Raw genomic sequence first — 19301 nt, forward strand, 5'->3', positions numbered from 1 at the left:
GTGTTCTTAGTATTTTCTGTGTGTTTGAGTAATGAGTGATTTGAATGATGTTCAGTTTTCTATCAGTTCTGTATTTATTTAGTCATATTGTACACTTTAAAGCTGCAAAAGTTTCCATATTTGTATTTATTTCTCTCCCCTGGGTTTGCATGTTTAACCCAGATGCAGCATGCATGTACTTGAAGTATCATAGGATTGATGGGCAAGTCATGGAGCCGTCAGTGCACCTTGTTAACAAGTTATTAGTCATATTATTCTAGAGCTTTCCTAAAGTACGATCTAGAGTTTCCTAAAGTACGATCTAGAGTTTCCTAAAGTATTATCTAGAGTTTCCTAAAGTATTATCTAGAGTTTCCTAAAGTATTATCTAGAGTTTCCTAAAGTATTATCTAGTTTTACTAAAGTATTATCTAGAGTTTTATGAAGTATGATGGAGGTTTCTGAAGTATTATCTAGAGTTTTATGAAGTATCACCTAGAGTTTTATGAAGTATTATCTAGAGTTTTCCTAAAGTATTATCTAGAGTTTTCCTAAAGTATGATATAGAGTTTTCTGAAGTATTATCTAGTTTTCCTAAAGTATTATCTAGAGTTTTACTAAAGTATCATCTAGAGTTTTCTGAAGTATTATCTAGAGTTTTCTGAAGTATTATCTAGTTTTCCTAAAGTATTATCTAGAGTTTTCCTAAAGTATGATAGAGTTTTCTGAAGTATTATCTAGAGTTCTACTAAAGTACGATCTAGTTTCCTAAAGTATTATCTAGAGTTTTATGAAGTATTATCTAGAGTATTACTAAAGTATCATCTAGAGTTTTATGAAGTATCGCCTAGAGTTTCCTAAAGTATTATCTAGAGTTGTATGATCTAGAGTTTTATGAAGTATGATATAGAGTTTTATGAAGTATTATCTAGTTTTCCTAAAGTATTATCTAGAGTTTTCCTAAAGTATGATATAGAGTTTTCTGAAGTATTATCTAGTTTTCCATAAGTATTATCTATAGTTTTACTAAAGTATCATCTAGAGTTTTCTGATGTATTATCTAGAGTTTTCTGAAGTATTATCTAGTTTTCCTAAAGTATTATCTAGAGTTTTCCTAAAGTATTATCTAGAGTTTTCCTAAAGTATGATAGAGTTTTCTGAAGTATTATCTAGAGTTCTACTAAAGTACGATCTAGTTTCCTAAAGTATTATCTAGAGTTTTATGAAGTATTATCTAGAGTATTACTAAAGTATCATCTAGAGTTTTATGAAGTATCGCCTAGAGTTTCCTAAAGTATTATCTAAAGTTGTATGATCTAGAGTTTTCTGAAGTATTATCTAGTTTTCCTAAGTATTATCTAGAGTTTTCCTAAAGTATTATCTAGAGTTTTCCTAAAGTATGATATAGAGTTTTCTGAAGTATTATCTAGTTTTCCATAAGTATTATCTATAGTTTTACTAAAGTATCATCTAGAGTTTTCTGATGTATTATCTAGAGTTTTCTGAAGTATTATCTAGTTTTCCTAAAGTATTATCTAGAGTTTTCCTAAAGTATTATCTAGAGTTTTCCTAAAGTATGATAGAGTTTTCTGAAGTATTATCTAGAGTTCTACTAAAGTACGATCTAGTTTCCTAAAGTATTATCTAGAGTTTTATGAAGTATTATCTAGAGTATTACTAAAGTATCATCTAGAGTTTTATGAAGTATCGCCTAGAGTTTCCTAAAGTATTATCTAAAGTTGTATGATCTAGAGTTTTCTGAAGTATTATCTAGTTTTCCTAAGTATTATCTAGAGTATTACTAAAGTATTATCTAGAGTTTTATGATCTAGAGTTTTATGAAGTATGATAGAGTTTTATGAAGTATTATCTAGTTTTCCTAAAGTATTATCTAGAGTTTTCCTAAAGTATGATATAGAGTTTTCTGAAGTATTATCTAGTGTTTTATGAAGTATCACCTAGAGTTTTATGAAGTATTATCTAGAGTTTTCCTAAAGTATTATCTAGAGTTTTCCTAAAGTATGATATAGAGTTTTCTGAAGTATTATCTAGTTTTCCTAAAGTATTATCTAGAGTTTTACTAAAGTATCATCTAGAGTTTTCTGAAGTATTATCTAGAGTTTTCTGAAGTATTATCTAGTTTTCCTAAAGTATTATCTAGAGTTTTCCTAAAGTATGATAGAGTTTTCTGAAGTATTATCTAGAGTTCTACTAAAGTACGATCTAGTTTCCTAAAGTATTATCTAGAGTTTTATGAAGTATTATCTAGAGTATTACTAAAGTATCATCTAGAGTTTTATGAAGTATCGCCTAGAGTTTCCTAAAGTATTATCTAGAGTTGTATGATCTAGAGTTTTATGAAGTATGATATAGAGTTTTATGAAGTATTATCTAGTTTTCCTAAAGTATTATCTAGAGTTTTCCTAAAGTATGATATAGAGTTTTCTGAAGTATTATCTAGTTTTCCATAAGTATTATCTATAGTTTTACTAAAGTATCATCTAGAGTTTTCTGATGTATTATCTAGAGTTTTCTGAAGTATTATCTAGTTTTCCTAAAGTATTATCTAGAGTTTTCCTAAAGTATTATCTAGAGTTTTCCTAAAGTATGATAGTTTTCTGAAGTATTATCTAGAGTTCTACTAAAGTACGATCTAGTTTCCTAAAGTATTATCTAGAGTTTTATGAAGTATTATCTAGAGTATTACTAAAGTATCATCTAGAGTTTTATGAAGTATCGCCTAGAGTTTCCTAAAGTATTATCTAAAGTTGTATGATCTAGAGTTTTCTGAAGTATTATCTAGTTTTCCTAAGTATTATCTAGAGTTTTCCTAAAGTATTATATAGAGTTTTCCTAAAGTATGATATAGAGTTTTCTGAAGTATTATCTAGTTTTCCTAAAGTATTATCTAGAGTTTTCCTAAAGTATCATCTAGAGTTTTCTGAAGTATTATCTAGAGTTTTCTGAAGTATTATCTAGTTTTCCTAAAGTATTATCTAGAGTTTTCCTAAAGTATTATCTAGAGTTCTACTAAAGTACGATCTAGTTTCCTAAAGTATTATCTAGAGTTTTATGAAGTATTATCTAGAGTATTACTAAAGTATCATCTAGAGTTTTATGAAGTATCGCCTAGAGTTTCCTAAAGTATTATCTAGAGTTGTATGATCTAGAGTTTTATGAAGTATGATAAAGTTTTATGAAGTATTATCTAGTCTAATCATTAGGTGGTGGGTACTGGGGCATGTGAGGGTCATGTGTGCAGCCGTGCAGGCTGCAGCCCTGCAGAAACAGTCCTGCAGAACCAGTCCTGCAGAAACAGCCCTGCAGAACCAGCCCCGCAGAACCAGCCCTGCAGAACCAGAACCAGCCCCGCAGAACCAGCCCTGCAGAACCAGAAACAGCCCTGCAGAACCAGCCCCGCAGAACCAGCCCTGCAGAACCAGAAACAGCCCTGCAGAACCAGCCCCGCAGAACCAGCCCTGCAGAACCAGCCCTGCAGAACCAGCCCTGCAGAACCAGAAACAGCCCTGCAGAACCAGCCCCGCAGAACCAGCCCTGCAGAACCAGCCCTGCAGAACCAGAAACAGCCCCGCAGAACCAGCCCTGCAGAACCAGTCCTGCAGAAACAGTCCTGCAGAAACAGTCCTGCAGAACCAGAAACAGCCCTGCAGAACCAGTCCTGCAGAACCAGCCCTGCAGAACCAGAAACAGCCCTGGAGAAACAGCCCTGCAGAAACAGCCCTGCAGAACCAGCCCTGCAGAACCAGTCCTGCAGAACCAGCCCTGCAGAACCAGTCCTGCAGAAACAGTCCTGCAGAACCAGGCTGCAGAACCAGTCCTGCAGAAACAGTCCTGCAGAACCAGGCTGCAGAACCAGTCCTGCAGAACCAGCCCTGCAGAAACAGTCCTGCAGAAACAGTCCTGCAGAACCAGAAACAGCCCTGCAGAACCAGTCCTGCAGAACCAGCCCTGCAGAACCAGAAACAGCCCTGGAGAAACAGCCCTGCAGAAACAGCCCTGCAGAACCAGCCCTGCAGAACCAGTCCTGCAGAACCAGCCCTGCAGAACCAGTCCTGCAGAAACAGTCCTGCAGAACCAGGCTGCAGAACCAGTCCTGCAGAAACAGTCCTGCAGAACCAGGCTGCAGAACCAGTCCTGCAGAACCAGCCCTGCAGAAACAGTCCTGCAGAACCAGCCCTGCAGAACCAGTCCTGCAGAAACAGTCCTGCAGAACCAGCCCTGCAGAAACAGCCCTGCAGAACCAGCCCTGCAGAAACAGTCCTGCAGAAACAGTCCTGCAGAACCAGTCCTGCAGAAACAGTCGGTACTCGAGTTGAGGGGGGATGCGGGGGGATGGCATCCCCCCTGAAATAAAAACGGTCCAAATCAGCCCCCCCTGTAAAACTGCCATCCCCCCTTTCCATCCCTTATGTCATTTCATCAATGAATGTGGTTTTACTGCTATTTCAACATTTAGAGTCATCACCAGAAAAATGTGACAATTTTTTCTGTTTCAGGTAAATTTTCACTTGAAATAAGTAGGAAAATCTGCCAGTGGGACAAGATTTATCTTCTCATTACAAGCAAAAAAATATTCCACTGGCAGATTTTTCTACTTATTTCAAGTGAAAATCTACTTGAAACAGGAGAAAATTGTGTTTTTTTCCAGTGATGAGTCTTGTTTTAAGTGTAATGAGATTTTTTTTTACTAAAATACTAAAATGAGACATTTTAACTAGAAATAAGACAAATATTCTTGTTAAGATTTTGAGTTTTTGCAGTGATCAATTTTACTTATCCTGTGAAGGACAGAGTCATATTGATAAGTTCAGAAAACTGTTTCTTATTGTTGTGTTTAGATGTATTTGATGTAAGCCCAGTGGATATTTAAAGCTTACAGAAGGCTGCATTTATCTGCTGCTATGTCATTCCTGCAGTATTTCTGCAGGTGTTTTGGTCACTGCTATTATTTGTAATATATTATATTATTTGTAATCAGCACAAATTATCTGTCCCCATATGATAAAATCCACCACCCCCCCTGATTTTTTTTTACAACTCGAGTACTGGAACCAGTCCTGCAGAAACAGTCCTGAAACAGAACCACACTGGCCGCTCCGCTGCCCCCGTCTGCGGGCAGGAGGAGCTTATCGCCCAGAAACTTCTCACTGAACATCTCACTGCCGAAGATGTTCAGCCAGCCAACTTAAACAGCCTCCCCGCCAGGTGAGTCCGCAGCTTTTACCAGTATATCGATCAGATAAACTACCCACGCTGTCTTTCTCTCATTGACATTTACATTGTGGATCAACTTTGTGCAGCTGGGTCGCCAGCTGATGTTAGCTGCACCGCTAACGTTTGTTCATGGATGTAGAATTAAAAACATGGCTCGATTATATCTGTCCTAACTTTACAACATAACTACCTGCTTTGTGAAATACTAAATGGTGTTTAATCAATCTATTTAAACGTATTTGTCTTGAAAAATGTAAATAAGTGTCGCCGGGTTCCTTTTTTTTCCCCCTTTTGTGGGCAAAAGTGAAGGGCAAGGCATGAAATGACATCGGTGCAAATGATTAAGTCACATATTTAAACAACACATTTAATATAAATGACAAATTTAATCCAAATCAATGAACAGAAGTGTTACTGTTGTCAAGTCACAGCCTAACGTGAACGCGTCCTCCAGCTGCTCGAATCTGATTGGTCAGTCCTCACGTGACGTGATGACGTAGTGATCTGCGTCTGTTAAGTAATAGTTGACCGGCAAAAACTTTGAGACAACTTTTTATACTTTTTGGTAACTTACATAAACATCAGATCATGAAATGGGCAAACAAAAAGCCGTCTTAACTCGACTTCATATAGACTTTAAACTGTCTTATGATGTTTTATCTCTAAAATTAATCATAAAAAAGTTAAATAATAAAACTTTTAATAAGAAAATACAAAATTATAGAATTATAGATGGATAATCTTTCTTTTTCCCTTTTTATAATTTAGATATTATTTAAGACGTGATTCAAACCCCCATCTTATTACCCCCTTACACCTGCACTGTCTTTGCTTCCTTCTTGAATGTGTTCTGCATGTCTGTGTTTATATGTTATCATCCCCGGCTCTTGTGCTGTTCTGGGAACAAACCTGTACCTGCTTGTACTTTGTTTATATATGCATGTATAGGGAGACCCGTGTGAACAGGATTACAGTAGTCCAGTCTACTGAAGATATACATGGACAAGTTTTTCTAAGTCCTGCTGAGACATCAGTCCTATAAAAAAATACAGACCTAATCCTCAATATGTTCTTTAGGTGATTCAATAAAGTTAATTTTGTCTTGACTTACAATTAAACGTCGCTGTTTCTTTTATCTCAGACAAAGATTTTAGGTTAGGTTGTTCTTTAGGTGATAATAGGCTGACTTCACTACTGTCTTAATGTGGCTGTTAAAGTTCAGGTCTGAGTCCAGAACCAGTCCCAGATTTCTGGCTTGGCTATTGCTTAAAGCTTAAAGCTGAGAGCTGACTGTTAATATTTCTTCCTCGGCTCCAAACACTATTATTGGTGTCTCCATTTAACAGAAGAAAATTGTGGCACATCTATTCTTTAATTTGATCAATGTTTAAATTGGATATAGTCTCCTGGCAATATGGTTACCGGTATATGGATTTGTGGGTCATCTGCGTAGTCATGGTAACATCTTTTGTTCTTTTTCATAATTTGAGCGAGAGGGGGCATATACAGGACTGTCTCAGAAAATTAGAATACTGTGATTTTCTGTAATGCAATTACAAAAACAAAAATGTCATACATTCTGGATTCATTACAAATCAACTGAAATATTGCAAGCCTTTTATTATTCTAATATTGCTGATCATGGTTTACAAGCTTAAGAAAACTCAAATATCCTATGTCAAAAAATTAGAATATTCTGGGAATCTTAATCTTAAACTGTAAACCATGATCAGCAATATAAAAATAATAAAAGGCTTGCAATATTTCAGTTGATTTGTAATGAATCCAGAATGTACATTTTAGTTTTTTTTAATTGCATTACAGAAAATAAAGAACTTTATCACAATATTCTAATTTTCTGAGACAGTCCTGTAGATGTTAAATAACAGAGGCCCTAGAACGTACCTTGAGGAACTCCACATGTTTGTTTTTTTTAGTTAGCTCATATTTGTAGTTACCTAAAGACACAAAATAGTCCCTGTCTTTAAGACAGGACTCCAACCAGGCAAGTGCTGAGCCAGAAAGTCCCACCCAGTTCTTCAACCAGTCTATCAAGATGTTATGGTTGATCGTGTTGAATGAAGCACTGAGATCCAGTTAGACTAGACTGAAATGTTGCCACTATCCGTATTGGATGTCATTAAGGACCTTTGAGCTGTTTCAGTGCTGTGACGTGGAAACCTTACTAGAATACATTAAAACAGTCATTTATTGACAGGAGGTTATACAGCTGTTGAAAAACAGCTTTCTCTATGATTTTACTAAGAAAAGGGAAGTTTGATACGGGCCTATAGCTGTTCATGAGTAACTTGTCCAGACTGTTCTTTTTTTAAAGTTGACAGCTGTTTTTAGCACTGAGGAAAGATTCCTGAAAGCAGAGACGTATTCACAACGTCTAGAAGCTCTGAGCACGTACAATGTGCAACTCTTAAAAATAAAACAAACCCTGTTGTCAGAGTATCAAGGCAGCAAGTGGAGGAGTTCAGGTGGCGTATGATGTCATCCAGGTTGTTATGGGTGACTGGACAGAAGTGTGTCCTGGTTTCTCTCTCTGGACCCAGAGCTGGCACATATCCTGTGTCCAGCATAGCAGCACTGAATGACTGATTTTCTGAATCTTGTCAGTAAAGAGAAGCACGGTTGGATAAAAGTGTGGGGTCACCTGACTCAGGGGGTTTGTTAGCCCGTCAACAGTGGTGAACAAAGTGCATTATTGTTGTTTTTCCGTCTCTCTTTAGTTGTCATGAACCTGTAATTGAGTTTTCCGCCATACTAGTAATACTAGTACCAGGGGTGGAAAGTAACAAATTACATTTACTCGCGTTACTGTAATTGAGTACTTTTTATGAGTAATTTGTAATTTTCTAAGTAGTTTTTGAAATATGTAATTTTTACTTTTACTCGAGTACATTTTGACCCAAGTATTTTACTTCGCTACATTTGAACCCCCTCACGTTACTGAGTACAAAATTTATGGTGAAAATCTTGTGGGCATTTTATTGTGGTTTATTGTGAATAGCAGGATCCTGCGGGCGTTGGGCACTTTATTTTGTGTTTGAATACTTTGATTCTGGTTTTAGTGTTGTCGGTTGGACAATATGACGGAAAATAGTTTGCACTTCACAGTACAGGTTGTGACTGTCCTTTTTGTCCTGTTCTGCGGAAGTAAGAGCTTTTACAAGTATGGATGTGTACTTTAATATGCCTCAAAGTTGATTAAAACAACTTGTGCTGGATTTGATTCGTGACTCATCCTTTTTTTGCATTGAATAACTGAAAGTAACTTTTACTCAAATTACATTTTAAATGAAGTACTTTTGTACTTTTACTCGAGTAAATTTTTAGATGAGTACTTTTACTTTTACTTTGAGTAGGATTTAAGCAAAGTAAAGATACTTTTACTCAATTACAATTTTTCAGTACTTTTTCCACCTCTGACTAGTACTAGTAATTTTACCACTGAATTTATCCACAAGCCCATTCACTGAAGGTGAGTTGAGGGTTGAGGAGGAGTAGCCTATATCCAAGAAAAAAAATCAATCACAGAGTCGAAGAAAAATAACCTTGTACCTATTATTATTATTATTATTATTATTATTATTATTATTATTATTATTAATAACAATAAAGTCAAAAACCTTGCAGAAAACAAGGTGATTAACTTAAAAAAAAGTTTCAGATAATGTAACGCTTTGAAAGAACAAAACATTTCAGCGAACATGACATGCTCTTAGTCACAACAAAACAAAGTGCAAGGTTTCACAAGATAAGAAAGAAGACAAAAATGTTTTACAAGATCACATTTATGAAACATGTTTTTTTGCAGCTCTGCTGAGCTTTCTCAAATGCTGTATTTGCTGTTTCAATATACTGTAACTGTGTTAATAATCTTGTTCTGTATTGTTGAACTTGGAGAACTGTTAAACTGTTAGCTGTGGATACTTGGGGCCCTATAAAATGTGAAAGATAAAATGTAATATTGCAGAAATGATATAAAGAAGTGGCTGAACCTCACTGAGTGTTTTTAAAACTTCACGGGCCAAAGCCGGTAATGTTTAACAGGCGTTGATTCTTTCTTCTTAATGAATTATTGAAATCCCGGCTCTTCCTCGGCCCTGAAGGATAAGGGGGGGAGAAACCTGAGATGTACCGGAGAGAGAAAAAGGAGGAGACTTGTCGGGAGGCAGTTAATCATGTGGTAAAGGGAGCTGAAGGAACATGAACTTGGTTGTGGGATGCGTGCGAAGGAGAACAGCATGATGGTTGCAGCCTGTTCGGGGGAGAAGAGGCAAAGAAAGGGTGAATAACTGAATTCTTATACCGTAAGACAGTGTTTCAGTGTACGCTGCAGAGGGAAATATGGGCCATGTATTCACTGGTCACAATGAGGGCATTATGTCCCGACCGACGGTTCTGTGTCTGGTTTAAAGAGCGTGTTGGTGTTGACAAGCATGAACTTGTAGAGAGCAGCTGAAGAGGCACCAGGGGGATTATGTGACATAAGATTATGTGTTCACTACAACATTTGCCTCTATGCAAATATTTCAATGATTTTGTTTACATGTATACCAATAATTTTAGAAATTAGATTTTTCTGTGCAGCCTCGTAGATGCTCGTCTAAGTCAGATCCCTATGTAATGTTATTCATACGCTACACAGGATGTCATCTTCTATGTCTAAGACCTGAGATCTTTTTGGTGAAAAATATCTTTAAACATTTTTGTTCTACAGTAATTCTGTTTTTTTTTTTTTTTTTTTTTTTTTTTCTGAGATAAAATTATCTTGTTTCTCAGAGTACTATGAATAAATCTGAAATTTGCTGCATTATATCAATTAGGCATGAGAAGCTATATATATATATATATATATATATATATATATATATATATATATATATATATATATATATATTATACCAAGCAGAAGGATTGAGGGCCACCATAATATTGTTGTCATGAAAAACAAGCTCTTATATTTCAGCAGATGGTGTGTTTATTCTCCTTTCCTGCCAGACCTGTTGCTCAGTTGACGATATCTAAAATAAAGCCCATTTTAGATGAAAGCACACTACAGTTACACTGATGTTATAACAAATGGTTTAACTTTGTTTGTCTGGCAAAGTCTTTATCTGCAGACAATCTCCAAATGTTCCCAGGAAATGAACCAGGCATCCGTTCCTTCAGCTCACTGTACGTTTTTTCTGTTACCAATGGGCTCTCAGCATTTCCCAAAGTTTCGTACAGGATGTCCTAAGACATTACTGGATGTCATCTGTATAGTAAAACAGCCCAAGAACGATGCATCTTCTTTTAAAAGGGGACAACCTCTACATGAAAATGTGTTACTGCTTGCTCTTACCATTTAAGATTAGTCATTTCATTTTCGGCAAGAGGTTCAATTCAATTTTATTCATATCTTATGATGATATTCAGCATCTATTACAGTATAAGTTTCCTCTAGGGGCAAATATTACATAAACAACGGTAGGTAAAAACCTTAAGGGAGGACAAACCTTAAGCCAAACAGTGGCAAGGAAAAACTCCCCTTTAGGAGGGAAGAAACCATGAGCAGGACCAGGATCATAAGGGGGGGCCCTCCTGCCGGAGGCCAGCTGGGCAGAGCAGGAAAAGAGTAAACAGACAGAGAGAATGAAGAACAGAGAGAGGAGAGACACAGACACACTGTCAAAGGTACAAAAGACAAGATGCACTGTATTATTATATCTCGCAGGTTCAACCTGCAAGGAATCGTTTTAAATTTGGGAACGTATTTGCAACTTTGTTATACTTTTCCGTCACAATCAAAGACACGACAAGAGCTCAGTTTTTCACTGCACCAGTAAAATGATCTCATTGTCAGCATATACTCGTCAAAAGTTTGGACACCCCCATTGTTTTGACTGGCAGTGTAGATGATTTCTTTTTAAGTTTGTCTCTGTGTTCCAGAGCACCTTATAGTCTCTCTCTTGCTTACTTATTCATACAAAGAGTGCCTTTTATTGTGTTTATCCACTCTATGTACAGTTTCTGTAACAACCTGATGAACATATTGGTGGGAGTTGGTGGGGGAGGTTAGTGTTCAGGGTCCGGCCCAAAGTGACCTAAACCCATGGTGGGACCAGGTAGATGCAAATTACCCATGTACCTGTAGAAATGGTATATTTTGTATTTATTAAAAACTATAATTAGTTACTTAAAATATATATTTTTTAATGGTTTCTGAAATATAAGGATTTTCTTTAAACCTCTATGACCTTTTATTTCTCAGTCTCTGAAAAAAGCAGAAACGTTACATCAGAAAATGAGTTGAAGTTTCTAGAGTTTGTGTGTTTGTTTCTTAATTCATTTGTCCAGAAGATGTGAAGTGTAAAGAAGTAAAACATCAGGAGTTAAGTCAAAGTCCTCCGTCCTGTGAAGGAGTAGGCACCTACTTAGCGTGCTGTCTGTGCAGCGCCACAAGCTCTAAAACGTAAACGCCGTAGTACAAACTCCTTTGACATCATCTTCACCAATTCAATTGTTTTATTTTATCTAGCTGTTGGGTTTGCTTTTTTGTTTAGCAATTATATCTTCAAAATTAATAGTTTAAATCAAGTTTTATGTAAATGTATGATTGAAAACTGCCATCAAATTCCCCACTGAAAACAGTTTATATGATAAGATATATTCTGTCTTGTCCCACATCTTCCGTCGTGCCCCTCTGCTGATGCCTTTGTGTTTTTGTTTGTTTGTTTTTTCCAGGATGTGGTAGTTTTCATCCCCAGCCCTCACGTGGCAGTGATGATGAAGGCAATACTTCCATGAACTCCTTTGGTTTTGCCCTCCGAGGCCTCCCCTTGGCCTTGGTATCCATGAGGCAGGGGGTCGTCTCAGACTCGCGCTTCCATCCAAGATGGAAAGCAATATTTGTGGCGGCGCTCCTGGCTTTGGTTTTCATGCTATATTTGCACCGGACAACAGAAGACGGAGATACTTTGACCAAAGGTTACCACCGGAACAGGGCTCATACTTTCCACATCTCTCATAAGGCTGAAGATGACATTTTCAGGGAAACTAAAAAAAAAACTACACCAAGGCGCCAGAAAAGTGAAAAACCTTACAATGACACGTACCCTTTAAGTCCACCAGAGAAGACCAGCCACGGCGTGCGCTATCGTATCGGTGTAATTGCAGACCTTGACACGGCATCCAGGAGCTCCAAGGATCAGACGTGGTTCAGCCGCATGAAAACGGGCTACCTGACTGTGTCGGAGGATGCTAACAAGCTGGACGTGGAGTGGGATGCAGACGGTGTCGTCCTGGAGAGCCATCTGGCTGAGAAAGGAAGAGGTCCAGAGTCCACTTATGGATACGTGACATCTGCACGTGTCAGTAGTGTTCGTGTGGCCTACAGTAACTTTCTGTCTGCTCCGCTCTCCTGCAGGTATGGAGCTGTCAGAGCTGGTGGTGTTCAACGGTCACCTGTACAGTGTCGATGACCGCACAGGTGTGGTGTACAGGATTGAGGGGAGCCGGGCCATCCCCTGGGTTATATTACCTGATGGCGATGGTTCAGTCTCTAAAGGTCAGTCTCATTGGAAAATGTGAAACAGAAGCTTTTCTTCAACACAGCAGTAGTTTATTTCACTTGAATAAGAAGGACACTAGTAAGAGATGGTTAATAAGGGCCAATCCCAATACATCCCCTACTTTCTACCACTAGCCCTCCCTCACTACCACTACCCCTAAAAAAGAAGCCACAGATTTTAGGGCACTTGAAATCTTCCCAGGGCCCTGTCCCAATACTCCCACTACTCCTACTTTTCAGCACCACCCCTAAATTTTGCGTGCTACGTCACTGTGTGGTTTACGTTTGGGTACGTAAGCGACTGCGTAGTTACGTTTGCACATACGTCACACCATATCAGGAGGCTGAGAGCCAAAAGCTGTTTTAATTTCAGCTGTAGCGCTGTTAATATGCCACTTTATTAAGTTTTAATATTTTTTCAGGCGTAAAAGTAACCGTTAAGATCCCCAACCTGGGCTCAGTTTATCCAAATAACGCCTGTTAAGAAATTTGATCTGATGTTTTTGGAAATGAGAAGAGCCGCCGGCTCGGGGTCGCAGCAGCAGCTCACAGCCGGGTCAACCTGCGCCGTCGTCCCAGGGAGAAACCTGCAGCTCTGTGGAGAATTACCGCTGGCTGAAATAAATCATTTAGGAAAATAAATGTTGGTTTGATAGATGAAATCTAACAGTTGTAGCTACGCTTGTTAAGAAATTTGCTCCGAAAATTTTGGGATCAAAACTGCCTGCCGGCTCGGGAGCTGATTATGATTATGGTTCCGCGTTAAATTGACGCAGAGCCTACGACGTAGGGTACGGCGTAGGGTACAGCGTACGGCACGCGTCGCAGCGTAACCTACGCCATAGGCTCTGCGTTGGTGTAACGCGGAACCATAAATCAGCCTTTATTCTGGCAAGGTTTGAAAAAGACTTCGCAACAACGGGCAAGCGAGTGATTATGTACATTCACTGAGTGAATATTATGAAAGTAAAATATATATTTCTCGCTAGAAATGTAATCAAAACGCATTTTTATTTTTTTATGCAGAAATTAACTCAAAATATTGATTTTATTCACTAAAAAATAAGAAATGTCCGCCTTTTTTTTTTTTTTTGATTCAGTCCGCAAATGACGACAAAAAGCATTCTGGGAAATTTTTCTGGCCCTAGTTCAGCTAGTGTGCACCTGAAAACCCTCGACCCTCGATCGAGGGACAGATTCATAGCCACTACACTAGTTTTCTTCACTACCCCTAGGTGAAAAGAGGAATTGGGACAACACTACCCTCACGGGAACGCGCAAAATTTAGGGGTAGTGATGAAAAGTAGTGGGTAGTGGGAGTATTGGGACAGGGCCCGATCTGTTCTTAAATACAACAGGGACCACGGAGCTTTGACGGGGTTTTCAACTCTCTAATTTCTGTGTTTACGTTGTTTTTGCAGGATTCAAGGCGGAGTGGCTGGCAGTGAAAGACGAGCACCTGTATGTTGGTGGCTTGGGGAAGGAGTGGACCACGACATCAGGGGAGGTCGTCAACAACAATCCGGAGTGGGTGAAAGTTGTCGGGTACAACGGCGAAGTGGAGCATAAAAACTGGGTGCCCTACTACAACGCCCTGCGGAGCGCAGCAGGAATCAAACCACCAGGTACTGAGGAGCAAAGTGTGTGTGTGTGTGTCCGTCCGTCTGGCCTTTGGTACCAAATCGCATTGACTTTCCTGTGGATGCTATTGTTGTATTTTATATTTTTGCGATAGTTTTCCTGGTTAATCCGACTTACGTTGAGTTCTGTCACTTTACATTAACGGTACTATGAATGTAAATATAATTCATTAATCCCTGGAGGGATGGTGAAAAGGGACTATCATTGGAGGAAACTGCTCATATACAACAGAACTGTTAACAAATAAAAGCTCAAAGTCTTTTCACCAAATCTCCTCTGACTAGGTCTTTGAACATTCATTCATTCATTCATTCCCTGGTTATGTAATAATAAAACAAACAATTATTCTATTCTCTTAATTCTTTTGTTATTTGCCGTTTCACTTTGTAGGTTTTATTTCTTTGATGCCACAGAAAATGAAAAGGTAGCGTTTTAGCTGGACTGAACTATGTTTGTTTGTTCTTCTCTTTCTTCAAGAATGCTTCAGTACTGCAGAGATTAACCATGAAAGCATAACTCCAACCTCTTATGAGACGTGCGTAGCACATCTCAAAAAAGTTAGACCAGGGGCGACAAAAGGCTGGTTAAGTAATCTTTGCAAATCAAGAACTGACTGGTGACCTGACTGGTTATAAAAGGAGCATTTCAGAGACGCCAGTCTCTCACGTAAAGACGTGAAGATGGGTGGCAGTGATGCGCGGGCTGATCCGAACTGAGCGGTGGAACTGTGGTCACAGGTGACCTGCGTGAGTCAGACAGAAATATGCATAGTGATATTCAGGTCGGGCCGGTTAGAATAATTATTGCACTTTGAAAATGAATATGTAAACACAGTTTCAAGCTATATAAATCATACATACTAAGACATCATTGGTTGATTGGCACGATGATGCCGCAGAGTTATCAGCGCAGGTGTGACACGAGGCAAGTGATGGAGACGTCAGGGGAAGGTTGAAGATGGGAATTGAAAACTATAAAGGTACACAGATAGAAAACTAAATTCTGGGGAAAAATGAGGATATAGTAAATTAAGAAATTTGTTGGAATGCATCATGTTTGAAACTTCTGATTAATAAAGATGTTTCAAAACAACGGCTGATTTTATCTCTGGATAACAGCAACAGTATGTTTCAGATATATCCAATAATTAGTCACAGATGGGAAAGGCCTTTCTGGGGAATAGACTCTGGCGATGATGCCACTGTTTGGCTTAAGGCTTTTCTCCCACTAGGGGAGTTTTTACCTGCCATTGTTTATGTAATATTTGCTCGGGGATCATGTTCTAGGTCTCTGGAAAGCGCCTAGAGACAACTTTTGTTGTATTAGACGCTATACAAATAAAATTGAATTGATGATGCTGGCGTAGGATGTCATGTCTGTCTTAAGCGGTAAAATCTGGGACGGACATTTCTTTTTTTTTTTTATTTCACCTTTATTTAACCAGGTAAAAGACCCATTGAGATCAAAACATCTTTTACATGGGTGACCTGGCCAAAGAAGGCAGCAGCACACGTCCAAACATTAATATGAGAGTGCAAACTGTTTTAGCAAATAAAGTGCAGTGTGGTGACTTCAGTAGCATGTAGGAAAAAACAACAACCTCAGTTATAATTTAAAAACACGGGCACATGTAGTTTAAAAACACAGGCACTGCCGAAAGGATTCTCGTTGTCGGCCTTTTAGAATAGAGCGAAAGGCTTCAAGTGAAATAAGTTCAGACATTTTTAGTTCAGATTGGAGGATATTCCAAGCAGAGGGTGCAGAGAAACTAAAAGCTTTTTTCCCCAAATTAGTCCGAACACGAGGAACAGCCAGGTGCAAAATGTAATTTGATCTTAAAGCATAATGCCTTTTAGTTCTCTGAAGAAATAAGCATAAATAACCAGGAACCAAGCCAAGAAGAGCCTTATAAATCAGAGTCATCCAGTGTGTAAATCGTCAGCTTTAGCATACAATTCACAGTGGTGAGTGAGATGCTACAACCAGTGATGAACCGTAGAGCTCAGTGGTAGACCGGAGTCAGAGACTGGAGACAACTGGCTGACGCACACATGTACACAACATCGCCGTAATCAAGAACAGGCAGAAAAGTAGCTGATATCAGAAACTTTTGCGCTCTGAGGGAAAAACATGCCTTGTTTCTGTAATAGAAACCGAGTTTCACCCTTAATTTAGAGACAACATTTTTAATGTGTGCTTTAAATGTAATCTCCCCATCAATAGAAGAAGAAGACATCTGTAGACTATATGCGTAGTGGCACATTAACATACCTACATTTGTGTTGATCATGTAACCTGAAGCCAATGATTAATCAAGAGCTCCCCTTTATTTCATTTTTGAAAGAAAAAAATGCAGTTCTGGTTTTATTTTGTGTTTATCATAATTTGGGGGTCCAGTCGCAGTGGAGGTGGCTCATATCTAACCCACCCGCGCATCGCTGGTGGTAGGGCTGGGCGATTTTGGAAAAAAATAAAATCCCGATTTTTTTTTTCTCTGAAAACCCGATTTTCGATTTAGATTTTTTTGGTAAAACTACAAAAGACAATGGAAAAAATTGTTTCAAATATTTTATCTTTATTTTTAAAGAAAAATAGCAAACAAATGTCCCTATTGGGAATGAAGTGCAACTGAAAGATACTGTAAATCATCCTTGAAGTGACAACATTTACAATTTTCTTTCCCAAACTAGACGAGCTCTGTCTGTAATGCGGCCAGCTGCAAAAAATCGATTTTCCGATTTCCTTTTTTTAACATCGATTTTGATTAATAAATCCGATTTAGATTTAAAATCGATTAATCGCACAGCCCTAGCTGGTGGACAGGTTCACTGTAGGCATCATATTAAACTAAGTAAATGTGTATTTGTGTGTTTTGTCATATAGGCTACCTTATCCACGAATCAGCGTCTTGGAGCCAGCACCTGCAGCGCTGGTTCTTCCTGCCTCGTCGCGCCAGCCACGAGCGCTATGAAGAGACGGCGGACGAGCGGCGCGCCACCAACCTGCTCCTGTCCTGCCCCACAGACTTCAGCCACATAGTCACGCAACGTGTGGGACCACTCCACCCCACCCACGGCTTCTCCTCCTTCAAATTCGTCCCTGGCACGGATGACCAGATCATCCTCGCTCTCAAGTCAGAGGAGGACGCAGGGAAGATCGCCACCTACATCATTGCATTTACGCTGGGCGGCCGAGTGCTGCTGCCCGAGACTAAGATAGGAGACGTGAAGTACGAAGGACTGGAGTTCATCTGAAAGCAGCGCCGAGGTGTTGGTCTGCAGCAGATGAGAAGAAGAAGAAACTACTACATTCCCTTTGAGTTTTTATGTAGGATATCACCTAAATGAATATATTTTATACTGGACTGACATTTGGGGGACCTAAGCATATTGTGAACAACCACAGCCTCTCATGACTGATGCAGCTGCAGAGTCAGCCAGCAGCTCAGGAGTTTTAACTAGTTCAAGTCTTAACATGTTCACGTAAGCACTTCTAGAGGTTTTTCTCTCTTGGTTTCTGTGCTAGCATAAGTTGAGACTACTGCAGTGGTTCATAACAAAAGTTAGTAATATGGAAACTAAAAACTGCATTTATTAGACAGTGATTTAAAACATGTATTTATTTGAGAAGAGTGTGAAGAAAAGAAATCCAATAGTTTATATTGAACCTTTTTAGTTTTATTTTCATAGATTTGACACCAGCAACCAGTTTCCAAACAGTGGGAACAGGGGAATGTTGCGCCACATTTGAACAAGTGTTCTGGAGCTGAGAAAACCGAGCACTTTGAAAGGAAAATGCTTTCTTTGTTGTATTTTTCTTTTCATTATGTGCCAAATGTTTTTAGTTGCTGACAGTTGCAAAGTGAGGGTAACAAGCCGGTTGTGCCTAATCCTCTCCAGAGCTGGGGTAGGGGGAAGGCAGTGCTATTTCTTGATAAGGTTTATATTATTTTCTTTACATTTTAACTTGCATTTGTTGATGCAATGATAATGATTTTCTGCAGTGAGAACAGAACACACATGAGATTTCTGCTTAATATTCCCTATAACATCATGTACCAAAGATGCTTTTTGAGTCCTCCGGAGTGGCAAAGTCCTCCCTGACTTCACTTGTTGGAGTTTCAAGCAAGCTGAGAAGTTATTTTTAGGCTTGGTCATGTTTATCATGTTACTTAATTGGGTGTGGGATGCTGCACCATTTTTTTAAAACCATATCACAGCTTCTGCAGATCTGTCCCAGATCTGTCCCAATTCTTTTGAAATGCAGTAAAAAAAAAAAAAGAAAGTTCTACAGGTATTGATACATTTTTTGTTGTACCAGTTTCGATTTGGTTATTTTAAATTTCATCTCCTTCATGTACGGTTTGTGCAGTAGCCTCACTTTTTTTTTTTTTGAGAGGGTCTCCAGAAGAGTTTGTGCTAAAATGTTGCAGCCGAGCTCCGCTGGTCAGACACTCAGGGGGACGAGGAGAACGAGCAAAGAACAGAAATCACGGTCCTTAAATTACTTGAAATCCAAAGATGACTCATTTCTGTGTTTTGTTGTTCAGGCACAATTAACAATTATACTGGGGTATTGGATTTTGTGTGCACTGATCAGTCACATTAAAACCACCAAAATGAGTAAATTGTTACAGTGCAAAGTTCTGCTACTGGGACATCTAAATCCGATACATCCCCAAAGGTTGTGCGTGTATTAACATTAGCATTAAGGGAACCTCAACACTATTAGAAAGGGGGTTTATTGTGAGTGATCAGTCCATATCAGCTGTGCTGTAAAAGCTAGGAGCAAAAGGGCAGTCTGGGCCGGTCCACCTTAAATGGACTCTAACTGAATGTTGTATGCTTTTAAAGCAAAATAAAAGCTATTTAATTTAATA

The 19301-nt window shown here is 38.6% G+C and overlaps 1 protein-coding gene across 2 annotated transcripts; it reads left to right on the plus strand.

Moving 5' to 3' along the window:
- The first annotated feature begins 5099 nt into the window (after nt 1-5099).
- cant1b (calcium activated nucleotidase 1b) lies at nt 5100-19299 on the plus strand. Of its 2 annotated transcripts, none has more exons than XM_061722615.1 (5): nt 5100-5205; nt 11956-12543; nt 12638-12778; nt 14203-14406; nt 17306-19299. In XM_061722615.1, the coding sequence occupies exons 2-5, from the start codon at nt 12015-12017 to the stop codon at nt 17674-17676; spliced, it is 1245 nt and encodes a 414-aa protein (XP_061578599.1). In that variant the 5' UTR covers nt 5100-5205; nt 11956-12014; the 3' UTR covers nt 17677-19299. The 2 variants fall into 2 exon arrangements, with proteins under 2 accessions (XP_061578599.1, XP_061578589.1); XM_061722605.1 differs by lacking the exon at nt 5100-5205 and adding an exon at nt 9340-9513.
- The last annotated feature ends 2 nt before the right edge of the window (nt 19300-19301 follow it).

The sequence above is a fragment of the Cololabis saira genome, chromosome 1 (assembly GCF_033807715.1).
Source record: "Cololabis saira isolate AMF1-May2022 chromosome 1, fColSai1.1, whole genome shotgun sequence".
NCBI classification, from domain to species: Eukaryota; Metazoa; Chordata; class Actinopteri; order Beloniformes; family Belonidae; genus Cololabis; species Cololabis saira.

Excerpts from the sequence above, each read along its gene's own strand:
- cant1b (XM_061722605.1), top strand. The coding sequence starts at position 9,450 with ATGCGTGCGAAGGAGAACAGCATGATGGTTGCAGCCTGTTCGGGGGAG. Across the intron at positions 9,514-11,955 it reads GGAGAAGAGGCAAAGAAAGG|GATGTGGTAGTTTTCATCCC; the intron begins GTGAATAACTGA and ends TGTTTTTTCCAG. Across the intron at positions 12,544-12,637 it reads TCTGGCTGAGAAAGGAAGAG|GTATGGAGCTGTCAGAGCTG; the intron begins GTCCAGAGTCCA and ends GCTCTCCTGCAG.